At 41.7% G+C, this 22,915-nt stretch overlaps 1 protein-coding gene across 1 annotated transcript in view; it reads right to left on the bottom strand.

Moving 5' to 3' along the window:
• The window catches only part of ELL2 (elongation factor for RNA polymerase II 2), a 75,017-nt gene extending 53,529 nt beyond the window's left edge, over positions 1 to 21,488 (bottom strand). The window contains exons 1-2 of the mRNA XM_082620955.1: positions 21,203 to 21,488; positions 1,172 to 1,219 (exon numbers count right to left, since the gene is read on the bottom strand). Coding sequence (XP_082477081.1) covers positions 1,172 to 1,219; positions 21,203 to 21,349 — 195 coding nt within the window. The 5' untranslated portion in view covers positions 21,350 to 21,488. The remainder of the gene's footprint in view (positions 1 to 1,171; positions 1,220 to 21,202) is intronic.
• Positions 21,489 to 22,915: the final 1,427 nt, after the last annotated feature.

Genomic DNA, 22,915 nt, shown 5'->3' with positions numbered 1-22,915 from the left:
AAATTCAAGAAGCCTCTAGTAAACAACCAACACTAATACCTCAAAAATAGTATCAGCATGTGCTAGAGACTACCTAAAAAGCTATGAAACAAAATTCAGAAGAATGCTTGTTCCATTTAGGATCCCATTCATGAACACTCAGTTACTGGGGAGAGAAAAAAAAGGACTTCATTGTAAAGCTATCATGTAGAAGCAAACCTCTGACATCCACACACAAACATCTCCTTCAAGTTAGCATTCCACAAGATTTAGAAGTACTCTTAGTTGGTGTTGAATGATACAATTAATCTCTTGACTCTTGAAATGTTTTCAAGTTATAAAGTTTAGAAAGACTGTATTTATTCACATTGAATTTTTATATTTTGTGACATAAACAAAAATTCACAAGTGTATAGATTTATAATAAATAGGAATATGATCTTCCCCCCTCAGGTTGCCTTTTCTCTAGAGCTCTAAAATCCATTTACAGATATTCCAAATCTCCATACTGTAGACAGTATATAGAGACAAATTCAGAAATGCATATTAATTTAAATGAAGGAATGATTGAGTCTATTTATTTTATTAATGTTAAATAGTAATAGTAATAATTATGAAATAATATTGACACTACTCCTGTAAAGTTTATCTATTACAAATACAAAATTCATAGGTGCATTTTATTAGGAGTTATCATTTATTATACTTTTAAATCCAGCAATAAAATAGACAATACTTTGTTTATTCTGTGTACTAGAAAAATTCAGTTTTCTATATATACATTTCATTTCCTAGTATTAAAGTCCATAGACAGCAAAAGTTTGTTAATATTAACAACAATCACATAATCATAACTTGCCTGAAATTAATAATTCTTTATGGTTACTTAATTGTGGTAAACAAAATATAATCTCATAATACTATGATGTATGTTACACTTCAATAGAAAGGTTAAAAAATCAATTATCTATGACTTGGAAAAAAACTACTCTCAATATCTATACCTGAATTACTTAACTAAATCAAGAAGATAATTCAAGTCTTAAAGGTGTCATAAATTTACATTTAGTCACAAAGTTCACAAAATATGAGTGACATTATATTAAGAGGCACAGATGAAAACAAATTTTAAGACGTAAATATAATAATGTGTAAGATTAGATTTTCTTGCCAAAACAATAAGAGTACTCACCCCTTGGAGCCCTTGGAACTGAATTGAAGGTCGAAAAGGAATTAAATTCTATTAAAAGAAACATAAGAAACAAACACGTCAACCTTGGTTACTGGGACACGGAACTAAATGATTAAACTCTAAACCTATGCACTTGGTCAGTGCTATAGTCTGTGAAAACCTTTTCATTACATACTTAGGTTTATATGTCATTATATTAAGATGCCTTGATAAATGATACTGCACTATTGACATTTCTCTGAATACACAACCAAAGGTATCTTTTGGCAGTGTAGCTAATCACGTTTTTGAAAATGACTGACATTATTTGGCAAAAAATGATTAGTGTACTAATTCAATTTTACATGAAAAAGTATTATTGCTTAGTTTCTTGATATGTTTTTTAAAAAGGTAGGGGAAAGCAAGAGATAGTCAAAGAAACTTTGCAAAACTCTTAAGAGGACGCTAGAAATATAAAATTAAAATATTTGAGAATGAACTGTGGTTTCCATTTTCTCACATTTTACCAGAGATTAGTTTTTAGTTGAGGGTCAAACAGGTTACCAATCTTCTCACAAGCTTCTCACCAGGAGAATATAATTTCTAGAACAACGTTTTGTTTTATTATGAGCTTTGTCCTGTTCATAATTTTTATATTTTCTCATACAGTTGTGTATTTATTTATTTATTTATTTTTATTTTTTTTTTTTTGGCGGTACGCGGGCCTCTCATTCTTGTGGCCTCTCCCTTTGCGGAGCACAGGCTCCGGACGCGCAGGCTCAGTGGCTATGGCTCACGGGCCCAGCCGCTCCGCGGCATGTGGGATCTTCCCGGACCGGGGCACGAACCCGTGTCCCCTGCATCGGCAGGTGGACTCTCAACCACTGCGCCACCAGGGAAACCCTAGAGTTGTGTGTTTAGAACAAAAGCTGAAACTGTAAATATCTACCATAGTCTCAGGCATGATTTCCTGTACCCAAAGTCACCAGTATGGGGCTGGTTCACCACTATTGGAACGCTTTTCCAAACTGCTAACAGAAATTCATGGGGAAATCAGATTTGGGTAACATTTTAATAGTAACACATCAGCCTGTAAACTATTCTTCATACCCTCATATCCAAACCCAATGCACAAAAACAAAAGCAGTGGTTTCTGGTCTCAACTCTACCTTAAAGAAAAATACAGAGGCACCCATGTGCCCCTCCCTCAGCCACTGCACATTAACTACTACTTACTAGGTACTTCCCAAAACTTCTCTACAGATTTAAAAGTTTACTAATCAGGATTACAATAAACTAAAGAGAAATAAGGAAAGGATAAGTACTTTAAAAGACAGATCATCTGAATATAAAATCAAGTGGTAGCATTAACCATTCTATTATTATTTATAAAAATGGATAAACATCTTCTTGAAGAAAACATAATAGATACTATTACCATTGTTCTACCACCATAAAAAGATTATTTAACTTTAGACTTACCAGCAGAATCAAAGCACTACTGGGTGACAAAATTTATTTCTTGGTGTGGGAGAAGTAGGTAACAATTTTTCATAGTGATTCATTCTAATTCAGGGTGTTTTATGAAAATATAAAATATAGATTAACGCTAACTTGAATTTCCTTAGAGGGAGAAAACCTCACCCAAACCTACCTTCCATAGCTAAACCTCTACCTGAAGTAATGGTAGCTTGTGTGCAGAAACCCTGGGGAGGCCCGCTTTGTGTGTAAGTAGGTGGCACTACAATTTAGGTAAGACAGGTCGAGGTTCTAGCTTTCAGAATATTTCAATCAGCCCTGCCTCCTGCTCTCTCTTCAAATCACAAACACTGAACATCTCCTCTGAGGCTGGTTACACTTTCCTCTCTGACTCCTTGCAGGCAGGTTATCTTCAGCTCACCACTGGAATTTGAACTTCTCTATCAAGTTCATCAATTCTTCTTGGCCAAACAAATGCTAACTTTCCTCAATTTTCAAATTGCTCACTTCTCCACTGGATGTCACTTGGAGACACCACTCCTGGCTCTTTGATCATGCCTTTCACTTTCCTCTTTCTAGATCCAGTCTCTCCTGGAGGCTCACCTTGCCTATTTGGTGATGACTCTGAATCTCTTCCCTATTCCTCAACTTGGCATCTCTCTGCAACTTGCAACTTATCACAGCCTTGGACATTTTGCATTAGAAACTCTCAATGACAGCAAAATTGGCAAACACTAAACCACCTCTGCCCCTCGCCAAACTGGCGCCCCTTTCCTACTTTCTGGCAAGGGTGCTTCTATCTTTTTCGTTCTCCAGGCTCACAACCTTAAGTTTAACGCACAGCCTCTTCTCCCTCTCCCCTCACCACATTCTATTAGGCAATCGCACACTGCTAGAATCACAGAATTCCAGGTCCAGAGGTACTCCAGTTGGTGCCCAGCCCCACCCCCCACCCTTAACCACAATGGGCCATGTGTCCCATTAATAACTAAGCTAGGACCAGAATCTAGGACTCAATCTTCCTGTTTTGCCATACTGTTTTTCTTCTACTGTCTTGGGCTCCACACACATCTGTTACGGTAGATCCATGGGCACTTACTCCTTTATGCCAGTGAGTTCGCATTTTAGTTGGAGAACATTTGAAAACGATTAAATATTGTACTAGACTAAGTACTGCTGGGAGGTGCAGTAAGGATTCTCACAAAGGAGAAAAGTATCGGTTAGAAGAGATACTAGAGAAGAGCAAAGGCTCATGGAAAAGATGGCTCTTGAGTAGCAATTTTGAAAAGACAAACTCCAGGGAGAGGGAGTGTCCAAAGCAAAAAAGCAAGGAGACAGGAGTGGGTACTGTGCAGGCAGACGGCAGGTCTTTTCGCACGTGAAACATAACATAAAGGATGAGAATTGGACCTGGTGATCCCTGGCTAATCTCTCCTTGACCTCAAAATTTGTCTTCAGTTTTAGCTTCTACCCACTACAGAATAAATAGGACAGTAATTTAAATTTCAGACCTCATAATTTCTAAAGGTTCATCACCCTGTGAAATAACCCTATCCTAATCCCTTCCATTACCCCTTTAGGGATGGCCTTTAAGTCTTGTCTTTGACATGATAAACAATTGGAGGCTCTTCTGATTTTTGGAATAAGAAAGTGAGTTGCTGAAAGAATGAAGTGTTTCAGGGAAAGCAGCTCTTTCAGTCATGTGTAAGAAAGACAGAGAGAGATCAATCGGGGCTAGGGAAAAGGATTAGACATCAGCTCCAGGGGATGTTTTATTTAGGAACACTCTGGTGATAAAGGCCTAAATTAGTATGGCTTCATCTGGAGCAAACAGGAGATGGTGGAACGAGCAGACCTTCCCAAGAAAGAATGATAAAATGTGATGAAAGCTTGAATATCAGGTGTACACGCGCACATATGCACAAAAGAAGCAAAGGTGGCTCAGGGCTCTCAATCATCATCTGGGGCCAGTCTGCCCCAGGCTCCCTCATATTAAGCTTAGTCTCTACTTTGAAAGCTCCTAGCCTGTTTCAGGTCCCTATCACCAAGCAACTAGACAAAGGCCTTCCTCCCTTCCTTCAGTTCCTTCCAAATGTTACTCATTCAAATAGCTAACAGAAGCTTTCTCAGATACCACCCTCAGCATGTCACACAGCCTGCAGTGGGTTCTATCAAAGCAAAACAAACTCCTCCACGTAGAAAGCAGACAGTCCAACTCTAGGACCAACCAACTTCATCTTCCACTTCCCAACTGTGGCTCAGCAGTATTAACCTTTTTCAGTCTGTTTGTTTTGTAAACAATTTCCTCTCTATTTCTACCTCCTATCTATCTGTTCTTTCAACCTGGCATACCTTCCCAAACACTATTTTGCCAATCCATACTAATCACTTAACATTCAAGCTTAAGATTAATTTCCTCAGCTAGGCCTTGTTTTAGATAAATCAGAAATCAAAGACTCAATGAGTTTAAGGACCCATTGCAGGTAAATGTGAAAGAGACTGGGTGTAAAGCAACAGGGCAGTGGCGAGTACCTGGGGAATGAACGCCCAACTGAGAAAGGACTCAAATTTTAAAATGTTAAACCTTTATCTCACCAAACAAAACACTGCTGCCACCATTTTGCTAACTCTGAACTATGCCCACTTTAGCTACCATTAGCTATTGTTTTTTTCCAGATGCCTGTGTCTATCGTACCACTACACTGGGGGTGTATTTTTTTCATAGGTTTTCTTACTCCTAGTTGTTATGATACAAAAGAGTCTAACACATATTTAACTTACAAGTATTTATCTACATTATGATAAAAAAGTATTATGAAATCACTTTGGCTATGTTCTCTTTATATATGCGGTATACAACTATATGCATTATATACTTTATAGATTACTAGTCTGGGTTGTATAGACAAAACAATACCACTATGCTTTACATCAACTTAGGGATTCTCAAGAGTAATTAAAAAAAAAAAATTTATTTATTTATTTTTGGCTGCATGGGGTCTTCGTTGCTGCACGCAGGCTTTTTCTAGTTGCGGTGAGCAGGGGTCACTCTTCATTGAGGTGCGCGGGCTTCTCATTGCGGTGGCTTCACTTGTTGCGGAGCACAGGCTTTAGGCATGTGGGCTTCAGTAGTTGTGGCTCGTGGGCTCTATCCAATCTTTTGCTTCATGACCTGAATTTACGACCTAACCTCCTGATATGCTTAGAGTTCTATCTGTATTGCTTGCTTCCTCAACAAAAATTATAACTTGTTTTTGTTTACATAGTTTTGTAATGTACAGAGTATTTTTATATCCATAGTCTCAAGTGAGACCTCCTAAAACCAGCCGTGGGTGGTAGGAAGACACCATCATCCCCCACTTCAGAGGGAGATAAACGAGTCTCCAACAGGCAAAGTTCATTGCTCAGAATCACCAAGCTAGTGGTTAGCAGAGTTGGACCTCAAATCCAGACTTCTGAATTTCAAATACAGTACCCTTTCCTTATCTTGCCTCTGTAACAGGTTACCTCCTAGGGCTGAACATGAAAAGCACTTAAATGCTCATTCAATTCTTCTGGCATTTTGTTTCCAAAGAAAATGAATTTTATAAAATCATTATAATTTCCAAGGTTCAGCTTCTGATTAAATAAAAACTAAAAAAACAACAGTTATTTTTTTCTGTAAGGACCATGTAGAGTAAAGGAACATATATAAATATTTGTGTTAACATTTTTCATTAAAAAAACAAAACCCTCATCTATGGAGTAGTTGTGGGTGCTTATCCAAACAGGATAAACTAGGATTACTGTTGCTGAAAAACTTTAAGATATCTAACAACCTAGAAGAGAAAAGTACATAAGAGAACCTCAAATCCTTTATTGATTTTAATCCCAATTTTAGACAAGAAGATGTTAGGTACTATGCTACAGTTCTTGAACGTTTTAAAAAATGCAACAAGAGAGCCAGCTAGAACGCTATACCACTTTTTATGCTTCTGACGACTGTGTTAATGGGAAAGGTACCCGGATTAAGTTCTAAAAGTCAATACCAGGACTTACCTGGTAGTCCAGTGGTAAAGAATCCACCTTACAATGCAGGGGACGTGGGTTCGATCCCTGGTCAGGGAACTAAGATCCCACATGCTGTGGGGCAAGTAAGCCCGAGCGCCACAACTACTGAGCTCACGCACCTCAACTAGAGCCCTCGCCGCAAACTATAGAGCCCATGTGCCCTGGAGCCTGCGTGCCACAACTAGAGAAGAGAAAACCCGCAGGCCACAACTAGAGAGAAGCCCGAGTGCCACAGTAAAGATCCCGTGCACCACAGCGAAAGATTCCGCATGCAGCAACTGAGACCCAACGCAGCCAAAAATAAATAAATAATAAATAAATCTTTTTAAAAAATTGAACATTTAAAAAAAAATAAATAAAAGTCAATACCACTATAAGCAAATGTCTCAAGCACGTTAGTTTTTCACCTAAATGTTTTTTAGTCTAAGTTTAACTGCACAAACATAACCTCAACTCATTGTATATTTTTTAATGCAATCCAGTTTTACAAGATAATGTAATTACAGGTGGCCAAATATGATAGGCATGTTTTAGAATAATGTTTAACTTACTAAGTACAGTTCCATTACAAATGGAATTTCAATAGGACTTCAACTTTTGATTTTTAGCTTTAATTAAATATTTGCACCAACTAGCTCTTTTGAAAATCAAGTAACTCTAGGGTTTAACTGACTAGTCCTTGAGCTATAAATAAGATAGTGATCTAGTATCTTCATCCATCCAAGAAACAATGCAGACTGGAACTGGCTAGGGAAACCGTTTTGAGAAATGCTTCAACAAGGTGATGTTTTATAGTCAAAAGATTCTGTTAAACTCTTGGTTGGTTCACTGATTTTAGATTTCCTTGAATTAACCCTCTGTATTTCTCAGAGAATGTAGGGCAGTCTTAAGCTTAGAATAAAAGTGTAGACAATACTAAAATGCTCAAAAGTTTAGTTCTTGACGTCTGCCACTATAATAAGCCAATTCTACTGCAATAAAAACTGCTCTATGGGCTTCCCGGTGGCGCAGTGGTTGAGAGTCCGCCTGCCAATGCAGGGGACACGGGTTTGTGCCCTCGTCCGGGATGATCCCACATGCCGCGGAGCGGCTGGGCCCGTGAGCCATGGCCGCTGGGCCTGCGCGTCCGGAGCCTGTGCTCCACAGCGGGAGAGGCCACAGCAGTGAGAGGCCCGCGTACCGCAAAAAAACCCCAAAACTAACAAACACAAAAACCTGCTCTATGACCAAAGAAATCTATGTCCACTTATTTCCAGGGACTATGTCTTGCAATATATAAGGACTATAAAAGTAATATGTAATTTACTAAGTAATTTTACTAAGTAATTTTAATTGTGCTGAGTAATATTAATTTCTGACACGATTCTTTTAGGGTAGGAGGGAAGAAGCAGAGCTCAGGTTTCTTTGGGGATAAATAAAAGAGAGTTACTTATCCTATAAAAGTTGTTATAACCATCTCTTGATTATTTACATATTGTTTATCCATCCAAATTAAACCTATGGTTACTTTTATTCTATCAACCACTATTGGTTTTGTCAACATACAACCATAAGAAATAGCATTCGTTCTAGAAAAGAGTGATTTCTCTAAGAAACACATTAAAGAGATCTTTCTAATTTTATTCTCTAAGGTTAGAGATGTACTTGAAATACCTTCAGCTTCCCTTCTGAACCCATCATGGAGCTTTGACTCAACTTAAGGTGAACTCTTGAATTATTTAAAATTAACCAATAGGTATTTATTAAATACTTCATATTTTATTTGCGTACCTAAGCTGCATTATAAGTCAAGCTAAAGACAGTGCAAAAAGGGCTTCCCTGGTGTGGCACAGTGGTTAAGAATCCGCCTGCCAATGCAGGAGACATGGGTTCAAGCCCTGGTCCGGGAAGATTCCCACATGCCACAGAGCAACTAAGCCTGTGCACCACAACTACTAAGCCCGCATGCCACAACTATTGAAGGCCACATGCCTAGAGCCTGTGCTCCTCGACAAGATAAGCCACCGCCATGAGAAGCCCGCGCACCTCAACGAAGAGCAGCCCCCGCTTGCCGCAACTAGAGAAAGCCCACATGCAGCAGTGAAGACCCAAGGCAGCCAAAAATAAAATAAAATAAATTAAAAAAAAGAATATTTAAAGATAGTGCAAAAAAAAATTCCGAAGTCAAATATAATTTTGGAACTTTATGTCAAAACCAGAAAACTGTCTATAAATGGTGATGGGTCAGGTGACTGCTTTAAGTGAGATTGTTTTAGGAAATGATTATAGCCACCTAGTTACTATTTACTGAGCACTTAAAATGTGTCAGGCCAGTGTAATCACTTTTACTATCACCTGTGGGAATTCTCAGAACACCCTTGTGGAGTAGATACTATTATTTCCACAGGATTCCACAGGTAAATCCTGTGAAATCACATAAGGTTACACAGCTAATAAGTGACCTGGAGCTCAAACCCTGGCCTGTCTCCCTTTGAGAACTAAGCACTCTACACAGCTAGCCTCTCCTGCTCCTTCTTAACAACAGTTATATAAATGTGAAATATCTGAATGCTACAGAATTAAGAACTGATAAGAATCAATAGCTCTTTGGGGATCACTTTTTTGGTTTTGCACTACAACTTAAGGAAAATATCAGGCACTTGAATTTCTTTTCACTTATGCAAGTAAATAGTAAAAAGTATTTATGACTTATCCTGGGATACAATTTAAGATAGATCTTTCTTTCCTAAAAGAGGTACTATACCATTTAAAGAACTGTGGTTATAATTCTTGCCCCACTTTTTTTTTTTTTTTTTTTTTTTTTTGCGGTATGCGGGCTTCTCACTGTTGTGGCCTCTCCCGTTGCGGAGCACAGGCTCCGGACGCGCAGGCTCAGCGGCCATGGCTCACGGGCCCAGCCGCTCCGCAGCATGTGGGATTTTCCCGGACTGGGGAACCCATGTCCCTTGCATTGGCAGGTGGACTCTCAACCACTGCGCCACCAGGGAAGCCCCTGGTTATAATTCTTTTATTTAAGAAGTCATTTAATTCTGCTCTTTAAAATATCATCTGATAGAGAAACCAAAGACTATCCAATAATTATATTTTAACCACGGTAATAAAAATAAAATCTAAGCAGGGAAAGAAGAGGAAAAAAAAAAAGATGGGAGTATAAGTAGACAGTAGCACAGGAAATCAGTTAATCCTGAAATCAAATATACCCAGCTCTCGTCAAAAGCTGGTAATATGTTTAGAATGATAGTATGAATGTGAAATTTTGAGGTAATCCAAAGATACCTTAGTAAACGGTATCTCCTTCTTTGCCCCATTCTTTTATTAGATGCTCCCCCACCCCCCGGGGGAGAGAGAGGGAGTCATTAAGTTTCACAAAATCTAGTATTTTGCTTTGTCAGTCAATCCAACCTTACACATCGCAGAAACTCCTTCTCTGCAGATTTGGAAGAACCAGATTAAAGAGCATTTGGAATAAAGAATAATTTCTTTCTAGCCTTTACAGCATAGAAAAGAATGAAATATAAAGGAGATTCTTGAAACAGTAGGGAGAAGTCAAAAATCTAATTTATTTAACACAGTCCTTGTTTTTAAAGATAGTTTCTGGAAAACTGTAGCTATCTGATGCAGGCCAAATTAAAAAAAATTATTTTTGTCTTAAACGTTACTATTTCATACAACTCTTTAAAGGAATATGGAAGGCAAAAATCCAAACTGAACAACCACCTAAAAAGTTAGTTACTGTGAACAAGCCCTTATAACAATATTTGAAGCATAATATCCCATCATTTTTTTCCAAGAGAGTGCTTAATGTGGACTTTATAATTGTGTAATAAGCTTACATGTCAAATCTGATTATAAATACAAATGAAGATTTGTTCTTTGGGATCATGATCTCTAGTAAAGTATAAGGAGAAACAGTAAAATAAACTTGGATTGGAAGATGGGTATTATTTTTAAAATAGTAGAAATTTGTAAAATGAAGCATCTACAACAAAGGGAGCCATTAGAAGGCTTGAAACTTGGAAACTACATGATCATACACATTTAGTGTTTTAAAAAGATCGCTTTGGCTGCTGTGTGGAGAATGGACTATTCGGGGAAGAGTGGAAGCCTGGAGGCTAGATGGAAGTCCATGGCAGTGGTCCTCAAGAGAGATAATGGTGGCTGGGACTGGAGTGGTGGTGATGGATGAAGTTAGATTTCAGATTTTTGAAGACTGACAGAACTTGCTGATAGATCAACTCAGTCAAGAAAAGAGGAGATAAATCAAGGAATACTAGTCAATTACTAGTCAACTGGTGATGAGTACTGCCACTTACTGAAATGGGCAACACTCATGAAGATGTAGGTTTGAAGGGTGAAATCAAGAGTTGTGCTTGGCAAAAATAAACTCAAAATGGATTAAAGACTTAAATGCAAGGCCAGACATTATAAAACTCTTAAGAGGAAAACATAGGCAGAACACTCTGTGACATAAATCACAGCAAGATCCTTTTTGACCCACCTCCTAGAGAAATGAAAATAAAAACAAAAATAAACAAATGGGACCTAATGAAACTTAAAAGCTTTTGCACAGCAAAGGAAAACATAAACAAGATGAAAAGACAACCCTCAGAATGAGAGAAAATATTTGTAAATGAAGCAACTGACAAAGAATTAATCTCCAAAATTTACAAGCAGCTCTTGAAACTCAATATCAAAAAAACAAACAACCCAATCCAAAAATGGGCAGAAGACCTAAATAGACATTTCTCCAAAGAAGATATACAGATTGCCAACAAACACATGAAAGGATGCTCAACCTCACCAATCATTAGAGAAATGCAAATCAAAACTACAATGAGGTATCACCTCACACCAGTCTGAACAGCCGTCATCAAAAAATCTACAAACAACAAATGCTGGAGAGGGTATGGAGAAAAGGGAACCCTCTTGCACTGTTGGTGGGAATGTAAATTGATACAGCCATTATGGAGAACAGTATGGAAGTTCATTAAAAAACTAAAAATAGAACTACCATACGACCCAGCAATCCCACTACTGGGCATATACCCTGAGAAAACCATAATTCAAAAAGAGTCACGTACCACAATGTTCATTGCAGCACTATTTACAATAGCCAGGACATGGAAGCAACCTAAGTGTCCATCGACAGATGAATGCATAAAGAACATGTGGTACATATATACAATGGAATATTACTCAGCCATAAAAAGAAACAAAATTGAGTTATTTGTAGTGAGGTGGATGGACCTAGAGACTCTCATACAAAGTGAAGTAAGTCAAAGAGAAAAACAAATACCGTATGCTAACACATATATATGGAATCTAAAAAAAGGTCTGAAGAACCTAGGGGCAGGACAGGAATAAAGACGCAGATGTAGAGAATGGACTTGAGGACACGGGGAGGGGGAAGAGTAAGCTGGGATGAAGTGAGAGAGTGGCATGGACATATATACACTACCAAATGTAAAATAGATAGCTAGTGGGAAGCAGCCACATAACACAGGGAGATCAGCTAGGTGCTCTGTGACCACTTAGAGGGGTGGGATGGGGGGCGGTGAGAGGGAGACGCAAGAGGGAGGAGATATGGGGATATTTGTATATGCATAGCTGATTCACTTTGTTATAAAGCAGAAACTAACACACCATTATAAAGCAATTATACTCCAATAAAGATGTTTAAAAAAAAAGGAATTGTGTTTGGGTCTGTTAAGTTTAGATAACCTATTAAACTTTGATAAAGAGATCAGGTGTTGAAAATTAGTGCCTGGAAATGGAGGAAGGTCAGAGCTGGAGATAAATATTTGGAGGTCGTTAACATATAGATGACATTTAAATCCATAGGACTAGATGAGCTCACCTAGGGAAGTGAATAGATAAAGAGAAGGGAACTGGGATCTCCAACTTTCAGAGGCCAGTCAAGCAGTGGATAATCAGCAGAGGAGACTGAGAAAGAATGGCCAGGGAAGTGGGAGGAAAATCAGGAAAGTGTTTCTAACAGGAAGGAGTAGTCAACTGGATGGCATGATGCTGAGGTCAGGTAAGACAGGAACAGAGAGATGACCACTAGATTTGACAACAAGGGACCTAGTCAGGTGCAATCTCAGGGATGTGATGGACACAACCCAGCTGGAGTGGGCTGAGCAGAGGATGGGAGGTGAAAAAGCAGACACTATTTCTCAGACATATCCTCAAACATAATCCTCTCTTTAGGTGTCCCCTTGCACAGAGACTTTATTGTATGTATGTATGTATGTATGTATGTATGTATGATGTCTGCTTGTTTCTACTAAGGCACGAGCACTTTCTGGACCATCCTGACTTATTCAACTTTATATATCCAGTGCCTAGTACTATGCCTGGCACATATCAGAAGATAAATAAACATTGGCTAAATGAACAAATGCATATTTGACAGTTATAGTTATAATTCCTGTTCCTACCTCTTCGTCTTTTATTAAAGAAAAAACATCTCAAGACACTCAACTGCGTTCTTACCACATGGATGTGTTTTCTGGCTATCTGAGGCATCATGGTTTCCAACAATGAAAACCAAAAGCCATGATACTAAGTAAATGTCTTTTAAAAATCTGCTAACACGTAAATTTACAATTAAGCATATTTAGATCCTAAAGTATCTCAAAGAATCTTATTAGAAAGTTCATGCCTGGCTCCACCCTTGAACAAGCTCACTCTTCATGGGAAAAGTCTTCTAGCCAAGGTTATCTCCATGGACCATGAACCAAGTGCCCATAACCAGTCCATAACAATGTATATGTATAACAGAAGTTTCATGTACTCATGATTATTTTTTGGTTTGTTTTTCACAAACTGTCAAACAAAAAAAAAGAGAAGCAAAACACCAAAATAGAAATGAAAGTAATCTGGAAGTGAAAACACTGACCCTTGCAAGGCCTTTAGGAATCAATTAAAAATGATGCTTGAAATGTAAATCCAGGCACATTGTAGAGAGTTACTTAATGTTTCAATAATCACTTGGGACAGAAACCATGGAAAGTCTGATCTTCACGTTAAAATCAAATTCAATTTTCATATTATCTGTACTCTATGACAGTCTTAAGTGCAATTTATAGAGAACGTTATTGGATAAAGGAAGCCGATAAAAATCCGAGCAAAATTTGAAAATCCCTGTTTAAAACCAAAATTTCTTCCACCTAATAATTTCAACTTCCCCCAAAACATTACCAATCCCCAAAATTTCCATCCAAATGGAAAAGTTTGAGACATGTAAATAATATGGCATTGTTCTAGTCTAGCCTCAGACCCAAATATACTTCTCAAATATAAAACATCTAATCAAACCTAAGTCTCATCACCAAACAACAGACTGAGTGAACGTCCACTAAAATGGTACTTTATCTCCCCCACCCCACCCTCCCAACAGCTTCTGATTTCCCTTTTTTTACTAAGGGTACCCCTCCTAGTGCTGATGGCTAGAAATTTCCATTTAACCCTGTTCCTTTAAAATCTGTTATTGAATTCTATAGAATCTATTCATCTGTAATGTCTTGTCTCTCACTAGCATCCTAGTTTAGATCCCACTCATCTCTGACCTGGACCACATACTTCCTCCTAACTTGTCTACTGCCTTCCAGATTCATCTTATACTCATCATGCACACTGAGACCAGTATAATCCTAAAGCATTAGCTCAAATCACCTTAAATTTCTACTGTCTCTCCAGTTTTGAAAGAATAAACTCCAACCTGCTCCAGTCTCCCTTTCTTCTCTTAAATCCAACTATATTTTCTCCTACACTCGAGGTTAAGTGGAACAAGGGTCTTCCTTGCTATTCTCAAAGCCTGCCTTAGCTTTTCTACTGCTGTCCTTTCCTTTCCTGTGCCATTCCTTCTGCTGGAGATGTGATTCCCCCCATCTAGTCTCTGCCTGTTAAAATCCTAAGACCCAAAGATGTTTTTTAGACCAATAACATATAGGATCCCCAACAAGAAGGAAACTTACGGGGCTTCCCGGGTGGCGCAGTGGTTGAGAGTTCCGCCTGCCGATGCAGGGGACACGGGTTCGTGCCCCAGTCTGGGAAGATCCCACATGCCACGGAGCGGCTGGGCCCGTGAGCCATGGCCGCTGAGCCTGCGCGTCCGGAGCTTGTGCTCCGCAGCGGGAGAGGCCACAACAGTGAGAGGCCCGCGTACCGCAAAAAAAAAAAAAAAAAAAAAGAAAGAAAGAAACTTATGCTCTTTGTCTAACAACCTAGTTATTATTCAACTAGTAGCAAATGCTCTGACTACTGAGTTCAATTCAACGTGCTAATTTGATTCATGAATCTTTTGGAGCATATAGTCTAATTAATAAGATTCTCTCTTTTTATATCCTATATTAAACTGCTAGCCATGAGATTCCAGGTTTGGCCTTTGCTGGCAAAATATTAATGGAAGCCCTTAAACCAGTTCTTCCTAAAGATTTAACGTGGCTCTAAAGAGCCATAATGCCACAACCAAAATAGATAGATAGGTAGATAAATTGAAAGGAAGGGAGGGAGGGAAAGAAAAGAAAGCAATTCTCCGTAAATCTGACCTGATTTATGCCATGTTTTTCAGCTTCAATTTGGCTGTAGAGACACAGTCATTAATTTACTGTATTCTACTCCAGACCTGCTTTTCTAGATTTTTGCATTAAGTCATGGGAAATGTCCTATGGAACTGAGGTATGCAGGAGAGTCAAATGTGCTGTGGTTATATACACGCTCTTTTCTTTATTCTAAAACTCAGCTCACCTTACATGAAGAAATGCCCATATCATCACATTTTAGGGACATCTCAAATACTCCAAATACATTTGACCCAAACTGGCAAATAATTGGGCTGAACTCTGGTGCCACAGTCCTGAGCCTCTCTGTAGTCACTGCAAGTTGTTAAAAATGACCCAGCAGTGGTTCTCCTGAAATTCTCATTTTCCTCACTTTGCCGGCTTTATCACAAATTACCTAATAAGCGCTATGAGCACAGCTTCCATAGTTTTTCACAAGTGCAAATGGAGCAAATGGAAAGGTTGGATCTGGTGACTGTCCTTGATAAGCTTTCCTGTAAATCATTCCGAGAATTTTACACCCCTTTCCTTTTAAATTCTTTTCTTGAACATGTTCCAATCCTTCACATATGTTCTTTCTTTCTCCTCTCAGTTCTGGTGCCAAGGTTCCCTGTCTATCTCTTTGGGCAATCTGGCTACTGCTTTTCACTAGGAGGAGCACCCTTCTTTGCAATGAACACCTGATCAGCTGAAAAAACTTTTCAAACACTTATTGCAAAATGGGGCACAAACTTGACTTTACTTGATAAAAAGCATTTTAATATCAAGTTCAGCCTGAAGATGGGTCTAAGTTAAAGTCAGTAAGATTAACTTATTTTAATTAAAACTGGCTATATTTAAGAACTGCAACAAAAGGAATCTGCTAAGGCAAACCTCATTGTTTTACTTAGTAAACATGTCAGCAGCAGCGGCAGCTCTCTGCTGGCAGGTCTGGATGCTTGAGTGGTGCCTTAAGGAGAACAGGGTCTTCTGTATTTGTAAAAGCAGATTATTGAACACACATGTACACACTCAAAATTGTTTGAGGGCAGGCACAAAAAGGAAGAGATAGGAAAAAGTAAGGTATGAGTCTTTTTGTGCCTTAAACCACAATGAATCAAATGCCGATACGTTCACGAGGTAAAAAGATAGGAAAGGAGAGGATATCTCCTACTCCATGACCTGTGGGATAAGTGATTTTATAAGATCACGGAACACATTAAAGGGAGCTATTGTGAAGGACAGTAACTTTAGAGGTTTAAATAAGACTTTATGCTTTGACTGGAAATAACAGTATCTAGTAATACTGAAAGAGACTGAATTCCTCATGCAAAATTAAACGTAAGTATATTTGTACAAATTTTCAAAACACTATCATTTTCCTAGAAGACACTAATCAAAGCAGGGAAATTTAAAGCCAGTAATTGGAGTTGGCAAGAGAATGTGTTAACAGAATCCTTCTTAAAGTCATCTTTCTCATCTTCAGGCATAGAGAATGAATGGCCCCTGCTTCCAGATGCATCTATGCAAGACTTTTTATGTAATAGTTGGATAAACATGACAGTATTATTTGAGCCACCACCTTTGAAACTTTGAGTAAACATTAAAAAAAAATCAACAGGCTCAGCAATAAGAGAATCTGAAAACAAAATTTTGATAAGATTTTTGTTACTACCAAATGAGTTACTCAAATGTCAAAATAAAGCCAGCTACAAATTACTGAAGGAATTGGCTAAAATAAATTTTAGAATTTTGAGATTTAATTTGAAATAGTTTTAGGATACATTTGGGAGAAATATGTAATTACAGTAACATATGTTCATTTAAAATATGTGAGGCTTATATAGACCACAAATTCATACATCAGTTTAGAATGACTATAAAGTTGTAATACGTGATTTTTATTTAGTAACCTGTACCTTCATTCAAAATAACTTATCTATAGGAAAAAAAAAAAGTAGTTTTGCAATATATACTAAATATCTGTGTAAGTATTCTGAGTTCATTCTGCAAACCATGAAAATAACTTTCCAGTTAACACTTTTTTATATATAATCAACTTGAAACTGTCTCTGTATTCAAACTGAGTGGAAAACAACTTTTAGGAGATATTTACTCCAACTGTAACTCCCATTCCTGGAATCACAGTGTCTCTATCCCGCACCCCAGTCTGTTTAAAAGGTTCCCAAGTTAGCTTTCCTCATTTCTTCTCTAAAAATAGAAAACTTGAGTAATGAAGGTCAATTAGGTTCGTTTGTCTTTCGAAACAGTGAGGAATTGTTTCTAATTAAAAGATTCTGTTTCCACGAACTCTAATAAGTTCAGATACTTGCTCAATTGTATCTAAAGAACATCTGTATTTAGCCTAGGTCATAGTTTCCTAAAATTCTTAAATTTACCTCCCTGAAGTCTTACGTCAAGTGGATTAATTTAGGAGAGTAAATCCAATGGACAAAATAATCTGGATAAAAATAACTCTCTGATGCTTAATTTAGGAAATTAACCTGTTGAAATTTCTGGCTCTTAGAAAGTCATCAGAAGAGGAGGCATAACAGTCATAACATTGCATGGGCCAAAGCCACTTGGAGGCCACTTGTCAAGCATCAAGCACCTTCCTAAGCACAGGAGTGGTAGGGGCAGTTTTATATGAGAAGTTAAAGCCATCCTGCCCCCATCCCCAGGAGAGAATAGAAACTTCTCCCTGACTAGTCAATGCATTCCAACATTTTTCCAAACGCAGCTACAATTTAAAGTTAGGAGCCCTAATTTGATAAGGGTGGAAAGTGAAAGCGTAAAAGACCAAGTATGTATCCTTCTACTGGAGGATAAAAGCTCGGCCATATGCCCACTGCTGGCAACTTTACTGTGTTGATGGGGGAGCCCTGGTCTGGCCCTAGTCAGGAGGTGGGACGCTGAGGACACATTGTGGGAGACTTGGCTGAACACACCAGAGGTTACTGTAGTAAGTTCCAACAGTACCTCATTTCTTTTTCTTCTGTCTCTTCCCACTTTTCAGCTGTCTGAAGTTAACAGTCTCACCCCAAATCCTGCTTTTCTAAGCCCCTTAAGAAGTGTTTCTGTGGCCAAAGTGACAGTGAGGCCTGGGGACAGGAACTGGTTAAGTCAGAAACAAGGCAGTGTCCAACTGCAATGGCCAAGTCAGCTTATTTCTTCCTCCTCTCCCTGCATAGTACTGCTTCTACTACCAACTTTTAGAAGAAAAGGAATCCACGGACTGTCTCAATCTACCTGGGTCCAACTCAGAAGGGCAGAGGGAGTTGGAAAAGTCTTCTCCCTTTCCCTTCTCTGCCTCTGTACTGATTGACTAGATACATTAATTTGCATGCACAGAGATGGAAACAGATGGTAATGATATTAATAGGCAATAGAAGTAGTCAGGAGCAAGGAAAGCCATTGACTTTGGTACCTTTGACTGTAAAAATAAATAAATAACTTTAAAAAAATGAAGAACTAAGTGGTGGGTTGGAAGAGGAAGAATTTTTGATCTGCTGTTTCTTAAGACAGTGGGGCTTTTAGAATCCAAGCATTCCAACTTTAATCCCAAGCACATACACACTAAGGTGCAGGAGGCAGAAATGAAGGGAGAAGAATAAACAGCATTCTCAGTGAGCACTGGGGGCTTCTCTGTCACCTCTCTCTCCCTGGGTACCGTCCCTTCCCTGTGCGGGCCTCCTCACCCACCTCTTCCGGGTCAGTGTCTGTCAATCTTGTTGTGATCAGCTGTACAGTTCGCCAGTTGTCCCCCCAAGGTGGCTGGCTGACCTACTGTCCCCAGAGATGCCTCTCCCCACCCCTGTGTGTCAGTCTTTATCTGCTCCCTGGGTCTGTTTCTGACTGGAGGTTGGCCTCCTCCTTGCTGGCTTCTTCCTCTCCGGTGTTTTTCTCTTTACATACCCTGACCTACCTTCTTCCCACTGTCATTCCTTCCCACACCCTCCTCTTGGAACAGGCAAGCTTATCTCTCCATCTTGCAGGGCTGAGTTTCTCTCCAGTGTCTGCCCCTGTGTCCCTCTGCCTGCCTATCTGGCTTCCCCCAGATGGGCCTCCCACTCCATGTTGGTGCTGGTGCTGGTCTCTTCCCTGCAGATGAACCTGTCTGGGAGTAGCTACTGACACATGTAGTTTTTATTTCTTGTATTTCCTTGCATTCCTATCGCTGCGTGACTTCCCAGTCATACATGAGACCTTTTTTTCCCTGAGACTTCATGGTGTGTAGGAAAAGTATCTTTCTCCCTGTGCATGCACTCCTCCCTCCACCCCCGAGTCTCAGTGTTTTTGGCCTATGCTTCTCTGGTGGGTAACTCATATGCCCTGGAATGTACATCCATGTGTCCACTCAGTTCTGTGAATGCCATCCTGAGGGCATGCTCATTTCTGAGTCTCTCCTGCTGTTTACACGTACACTATCATGTGAGCTCATGTACTCCTCAACCTGTGCACAACTGTGTGCCTCCTCCTGTGTGCATGCTTATGTAAGGGCCCCCTGAAGGTAAGTCTCCCTTGGCCCAGGTTCACACCTCTCCTGCAGTTTTGCCTCCAACTCTGGGCCTTCCTTCCAAGCATTTAAAGGGCCTGGCACTAGTGGGAGCTCAACAGATGTTAATTCCTTTCTCCACTTTTACCTGAATAACTATGAGCGTGTCCGGGTGTCCCTCTGGCCTTGCTTTATGAGATCAGTTAATCGGAGCGTGTTTGCTTGGCATGGACTCGGCTATTTGTCGGGATGCCCTGTGGGTTCTCTGCTGCACGGACGGTCTCTCTTCTCAGAGTGACTGTTACCGGTTCCTCATATGGTATATCCCTCCCCTTATGCGATGCGTCCACTCTGTCTCCCTCACCCATTCACAGTACTGCATCTCCATAAACGGCTTCCCCAGGCACTCCGGTTGCGGCGTTTCTTCGCTATGCCTCCCACTCTCTCCCTCACTTTTTTTTTTTTTTAAACGTGAAAACGCGTCCCTGGGTTTGTCCTCCAACTACCGAGTACGTGAGCCTTCGCTGTGCTCGAGTTGTGTGTGTCCATGGATCTCTCTCCGGGACGCGGTGCGGGGTGAGAAACCCGAGTCCGCCCGGGACTCAGTGTATCCCCGCCCCCGCCCCTCGATCCAAGTCTCCATGTCTGTGAATCCGCCTCAGACGCGAGCGACGCGTCTTTCGGGTATGAGGAGCCACGGAGACTCTCTCTCCTCAGTAACCGATGTCTCTGCTCCCGGGTGAGCGCTGGCTGTGTGTGGCTCCCGCTACGCGGTCTCGTGTCTCTGGGAACGAGAAGCGCCCGTATGCCCGAGTCTCTGGAAGTGTAAGGTGTGTCGCCCTCCTCCCTCATACGCGGAGCGTCTGTGCCTCAGCCTTTCCGAGTACACGGTGTGCCCCCCGCCCCGGTCCCATACGCTCAGCGCCTGTATCCCCAAGTTCTTGCGAGTACAATGTGTGTCCCACCTTCATACGCGGAACGCCTGTGTCCCGGTCTCTGCTGGTCCGCGGCGGTACCCCCAAAACGCTGACGGTTAGTGCCCGCCGGTCCTCTCGGGTTCGTTACCCGGACGCTGCCCTCCGACCCCTCCCCACCCCCGACACGCCGTGGGCAGAAGAGCCATCTCACTCGTCTCCCTGTTGCCTTTCTCCCTCACTGGGACAGAAAAGGCTAGAAAACCCGGGCGCCGTCGGGAAGTCCCGCAGCGGCTGCGCAGCCGAGCCAGGGCTGCGGCTGCCTCGGCCCCGCCGCCAGGGGCCGCCCGCCCGCCCGCCTCCCAACGCCCAGGCGCCCAGCTGGCCCGGGACGGCGGCGTCAGCGACCCTGCCCGGCCCTGCCCAGCCCTGCCGCCGCGGGCGCTGACGGCAGCCTCGGCGAGCCCCTGCTCCACCGGCCCCGAGCCAGGTGCCGGGGGCAGGGAGAGGCGCGGCGGGGCGGCGCGGGACGCCCTCTTCCTTCCCGAGCCCGGCCAGCTGCCCAGCTCACCTCGTGGCTCTGGTAGGTCTCGAGCGCGCGGATCGCCGTCTCGGTGAGCTTCACATGCAGTACGGTGGTGTTGTCCTGTCCCAGCCTCCCGCACGACAGCCCATAGCGCTGCTCCTCCCGCAGGCCCGCCGCCCCCCCTGCCGCCATCTTAAACTCCCCGGGGTGCCGCCGCCGACGCCGCTCGGGCTCTAGCCTCCACTGCGGCCGCAGCTGCTCGGGCTTCTGCAGCCGCCGCCACAGCTACGGCCATCCCGCTGCTGACGTACTGTCATATACTGCGCGCAGCCAGACCTCGGGCTGCCACCGCCGCCACCCGCCCCACCCTCCGGCCTCGTGCCCCGCCCCGGGCTCGTCTCATTGGCCCCGGTCCCCTCAGAGCCGTCCTCATTGGCCTCCCTCCACTCTCACGGGGGCGGAGCCCAAAGTCGCTGGAGTTTGCTCCCGGGACGGGACGTCCGAGAGGTAGGAGGCTGACGTCGAGGTGACGCGCCAACTTAATCGTACCTGACGTCACGTCTGGTCGTCTTGGCCCGCTGGCCGCTATTGGCCAGGCTGGTTTGGGGGATCCCCTGCTAATTGGGTGTCCAGATTGCCTGGTCTAGTTACCTGGGGTCGAAGCCCCGCCCCTTGGGGGTATAATAGTAGAGAGCCGGGAGTGTAGGGGAGAGTCTCTTCCTGCGCTGGTGGTCCTTGGAGAGGAGGATCCCCACCCCAATTGTGAGGCCAAGTAAGGACTTCGTCCCCCGACGGCTGCGTTAGTTTGTGGAGTAGGATGTGTGCGTGTGAGGGAGGTCGCTCTAGGCGGAGTCACTGGAGAGTCTCCTCAAAACTCATTGCTATTGCTGAGCGACCGAAATGGGGGAGGGTGCCCTTCTCCGTCATTTCACCCTAAATTTGAAATTAGTGAGTTGGCCCTTGGTTTTAAGAGTTTCTGCTAGATTGTGTGGAGCATCTTAAGTACAACACCATGCCTAAAGGTTAAATCCCTTTGGTGTGGTGGGCATATACTAAAGAAAACGGAATTTAAAGTTTTTTCCCACGCCATGCCCTGTTGTGATCCCAGAGAAACGGTATTCCGTTCCTTTGGAGTTCGCCATAGGAGCAGGGTTGTGCCTTTTAATGGGACTTGGAGCGGCAGTTAGGATTTTCCTTTCAAAGGGCAGTAGAAGAGTGTAAGTGTCCTTGACCTAAATTAAGAGAAACAGCGACATCATTCTCCGGTTCGTTTGAGTTCTGTCCATTTCATTTGACAGGGATGTGGGAAAACCTAGAGTTTAAGCTATTGATGTTAAGCGTAGGAGATGGGTGTGTGAGGGGCTGCGGAGGCTGGGCATACTTTCCGTTCCTCGCGATGCTCCATGTGTGGGCGTGGCTAAAGGAGGAAGACTAATCAGGAGCCCTCTTCAGGCTGTGTGTGGAGGGACTGACATGCTTCCCGTCAGAGGGGATGAATTAACAGGGTGACCAGCACCACCAGATAAAAACAAACCGTTCAAACCCTTGAAACTGTTGCAAGGCAGTTTTTAAAAATGATTATTTTTTTAAATTTGAGACGATTTTTGTTTCCCTCAGATTGTAAAACCTTGTTGCGTTTTACAGGGATTCCCCAGAAAAATTTATAGGCATTTAATCAGTATTTCCCATACTTTTAAATTGGATAGGGCTATGATTTTCCAGAAAGATCCAAGTGGGATTTTTTTCATGATTCACCCC

This window comes from Mesoplodon mirus, assembly GCF_964341445.2.
Source record: "Mesoplodon mirus genome assembly, chromosome: 5".
Classification (NCBI taxonomy): domain Eukaryota; kingdom Metazoa; phylum Chordata; class Mammalia; order Artiodactyla; family Ziphiidae; genus Mesoplodon; species Mesoplodon mirus.
The sequence above is the reverse complement of the archived record's forward strand: the minus strand, read 5'-3'. Positions and strand labels throughout refer to the sequence as shown.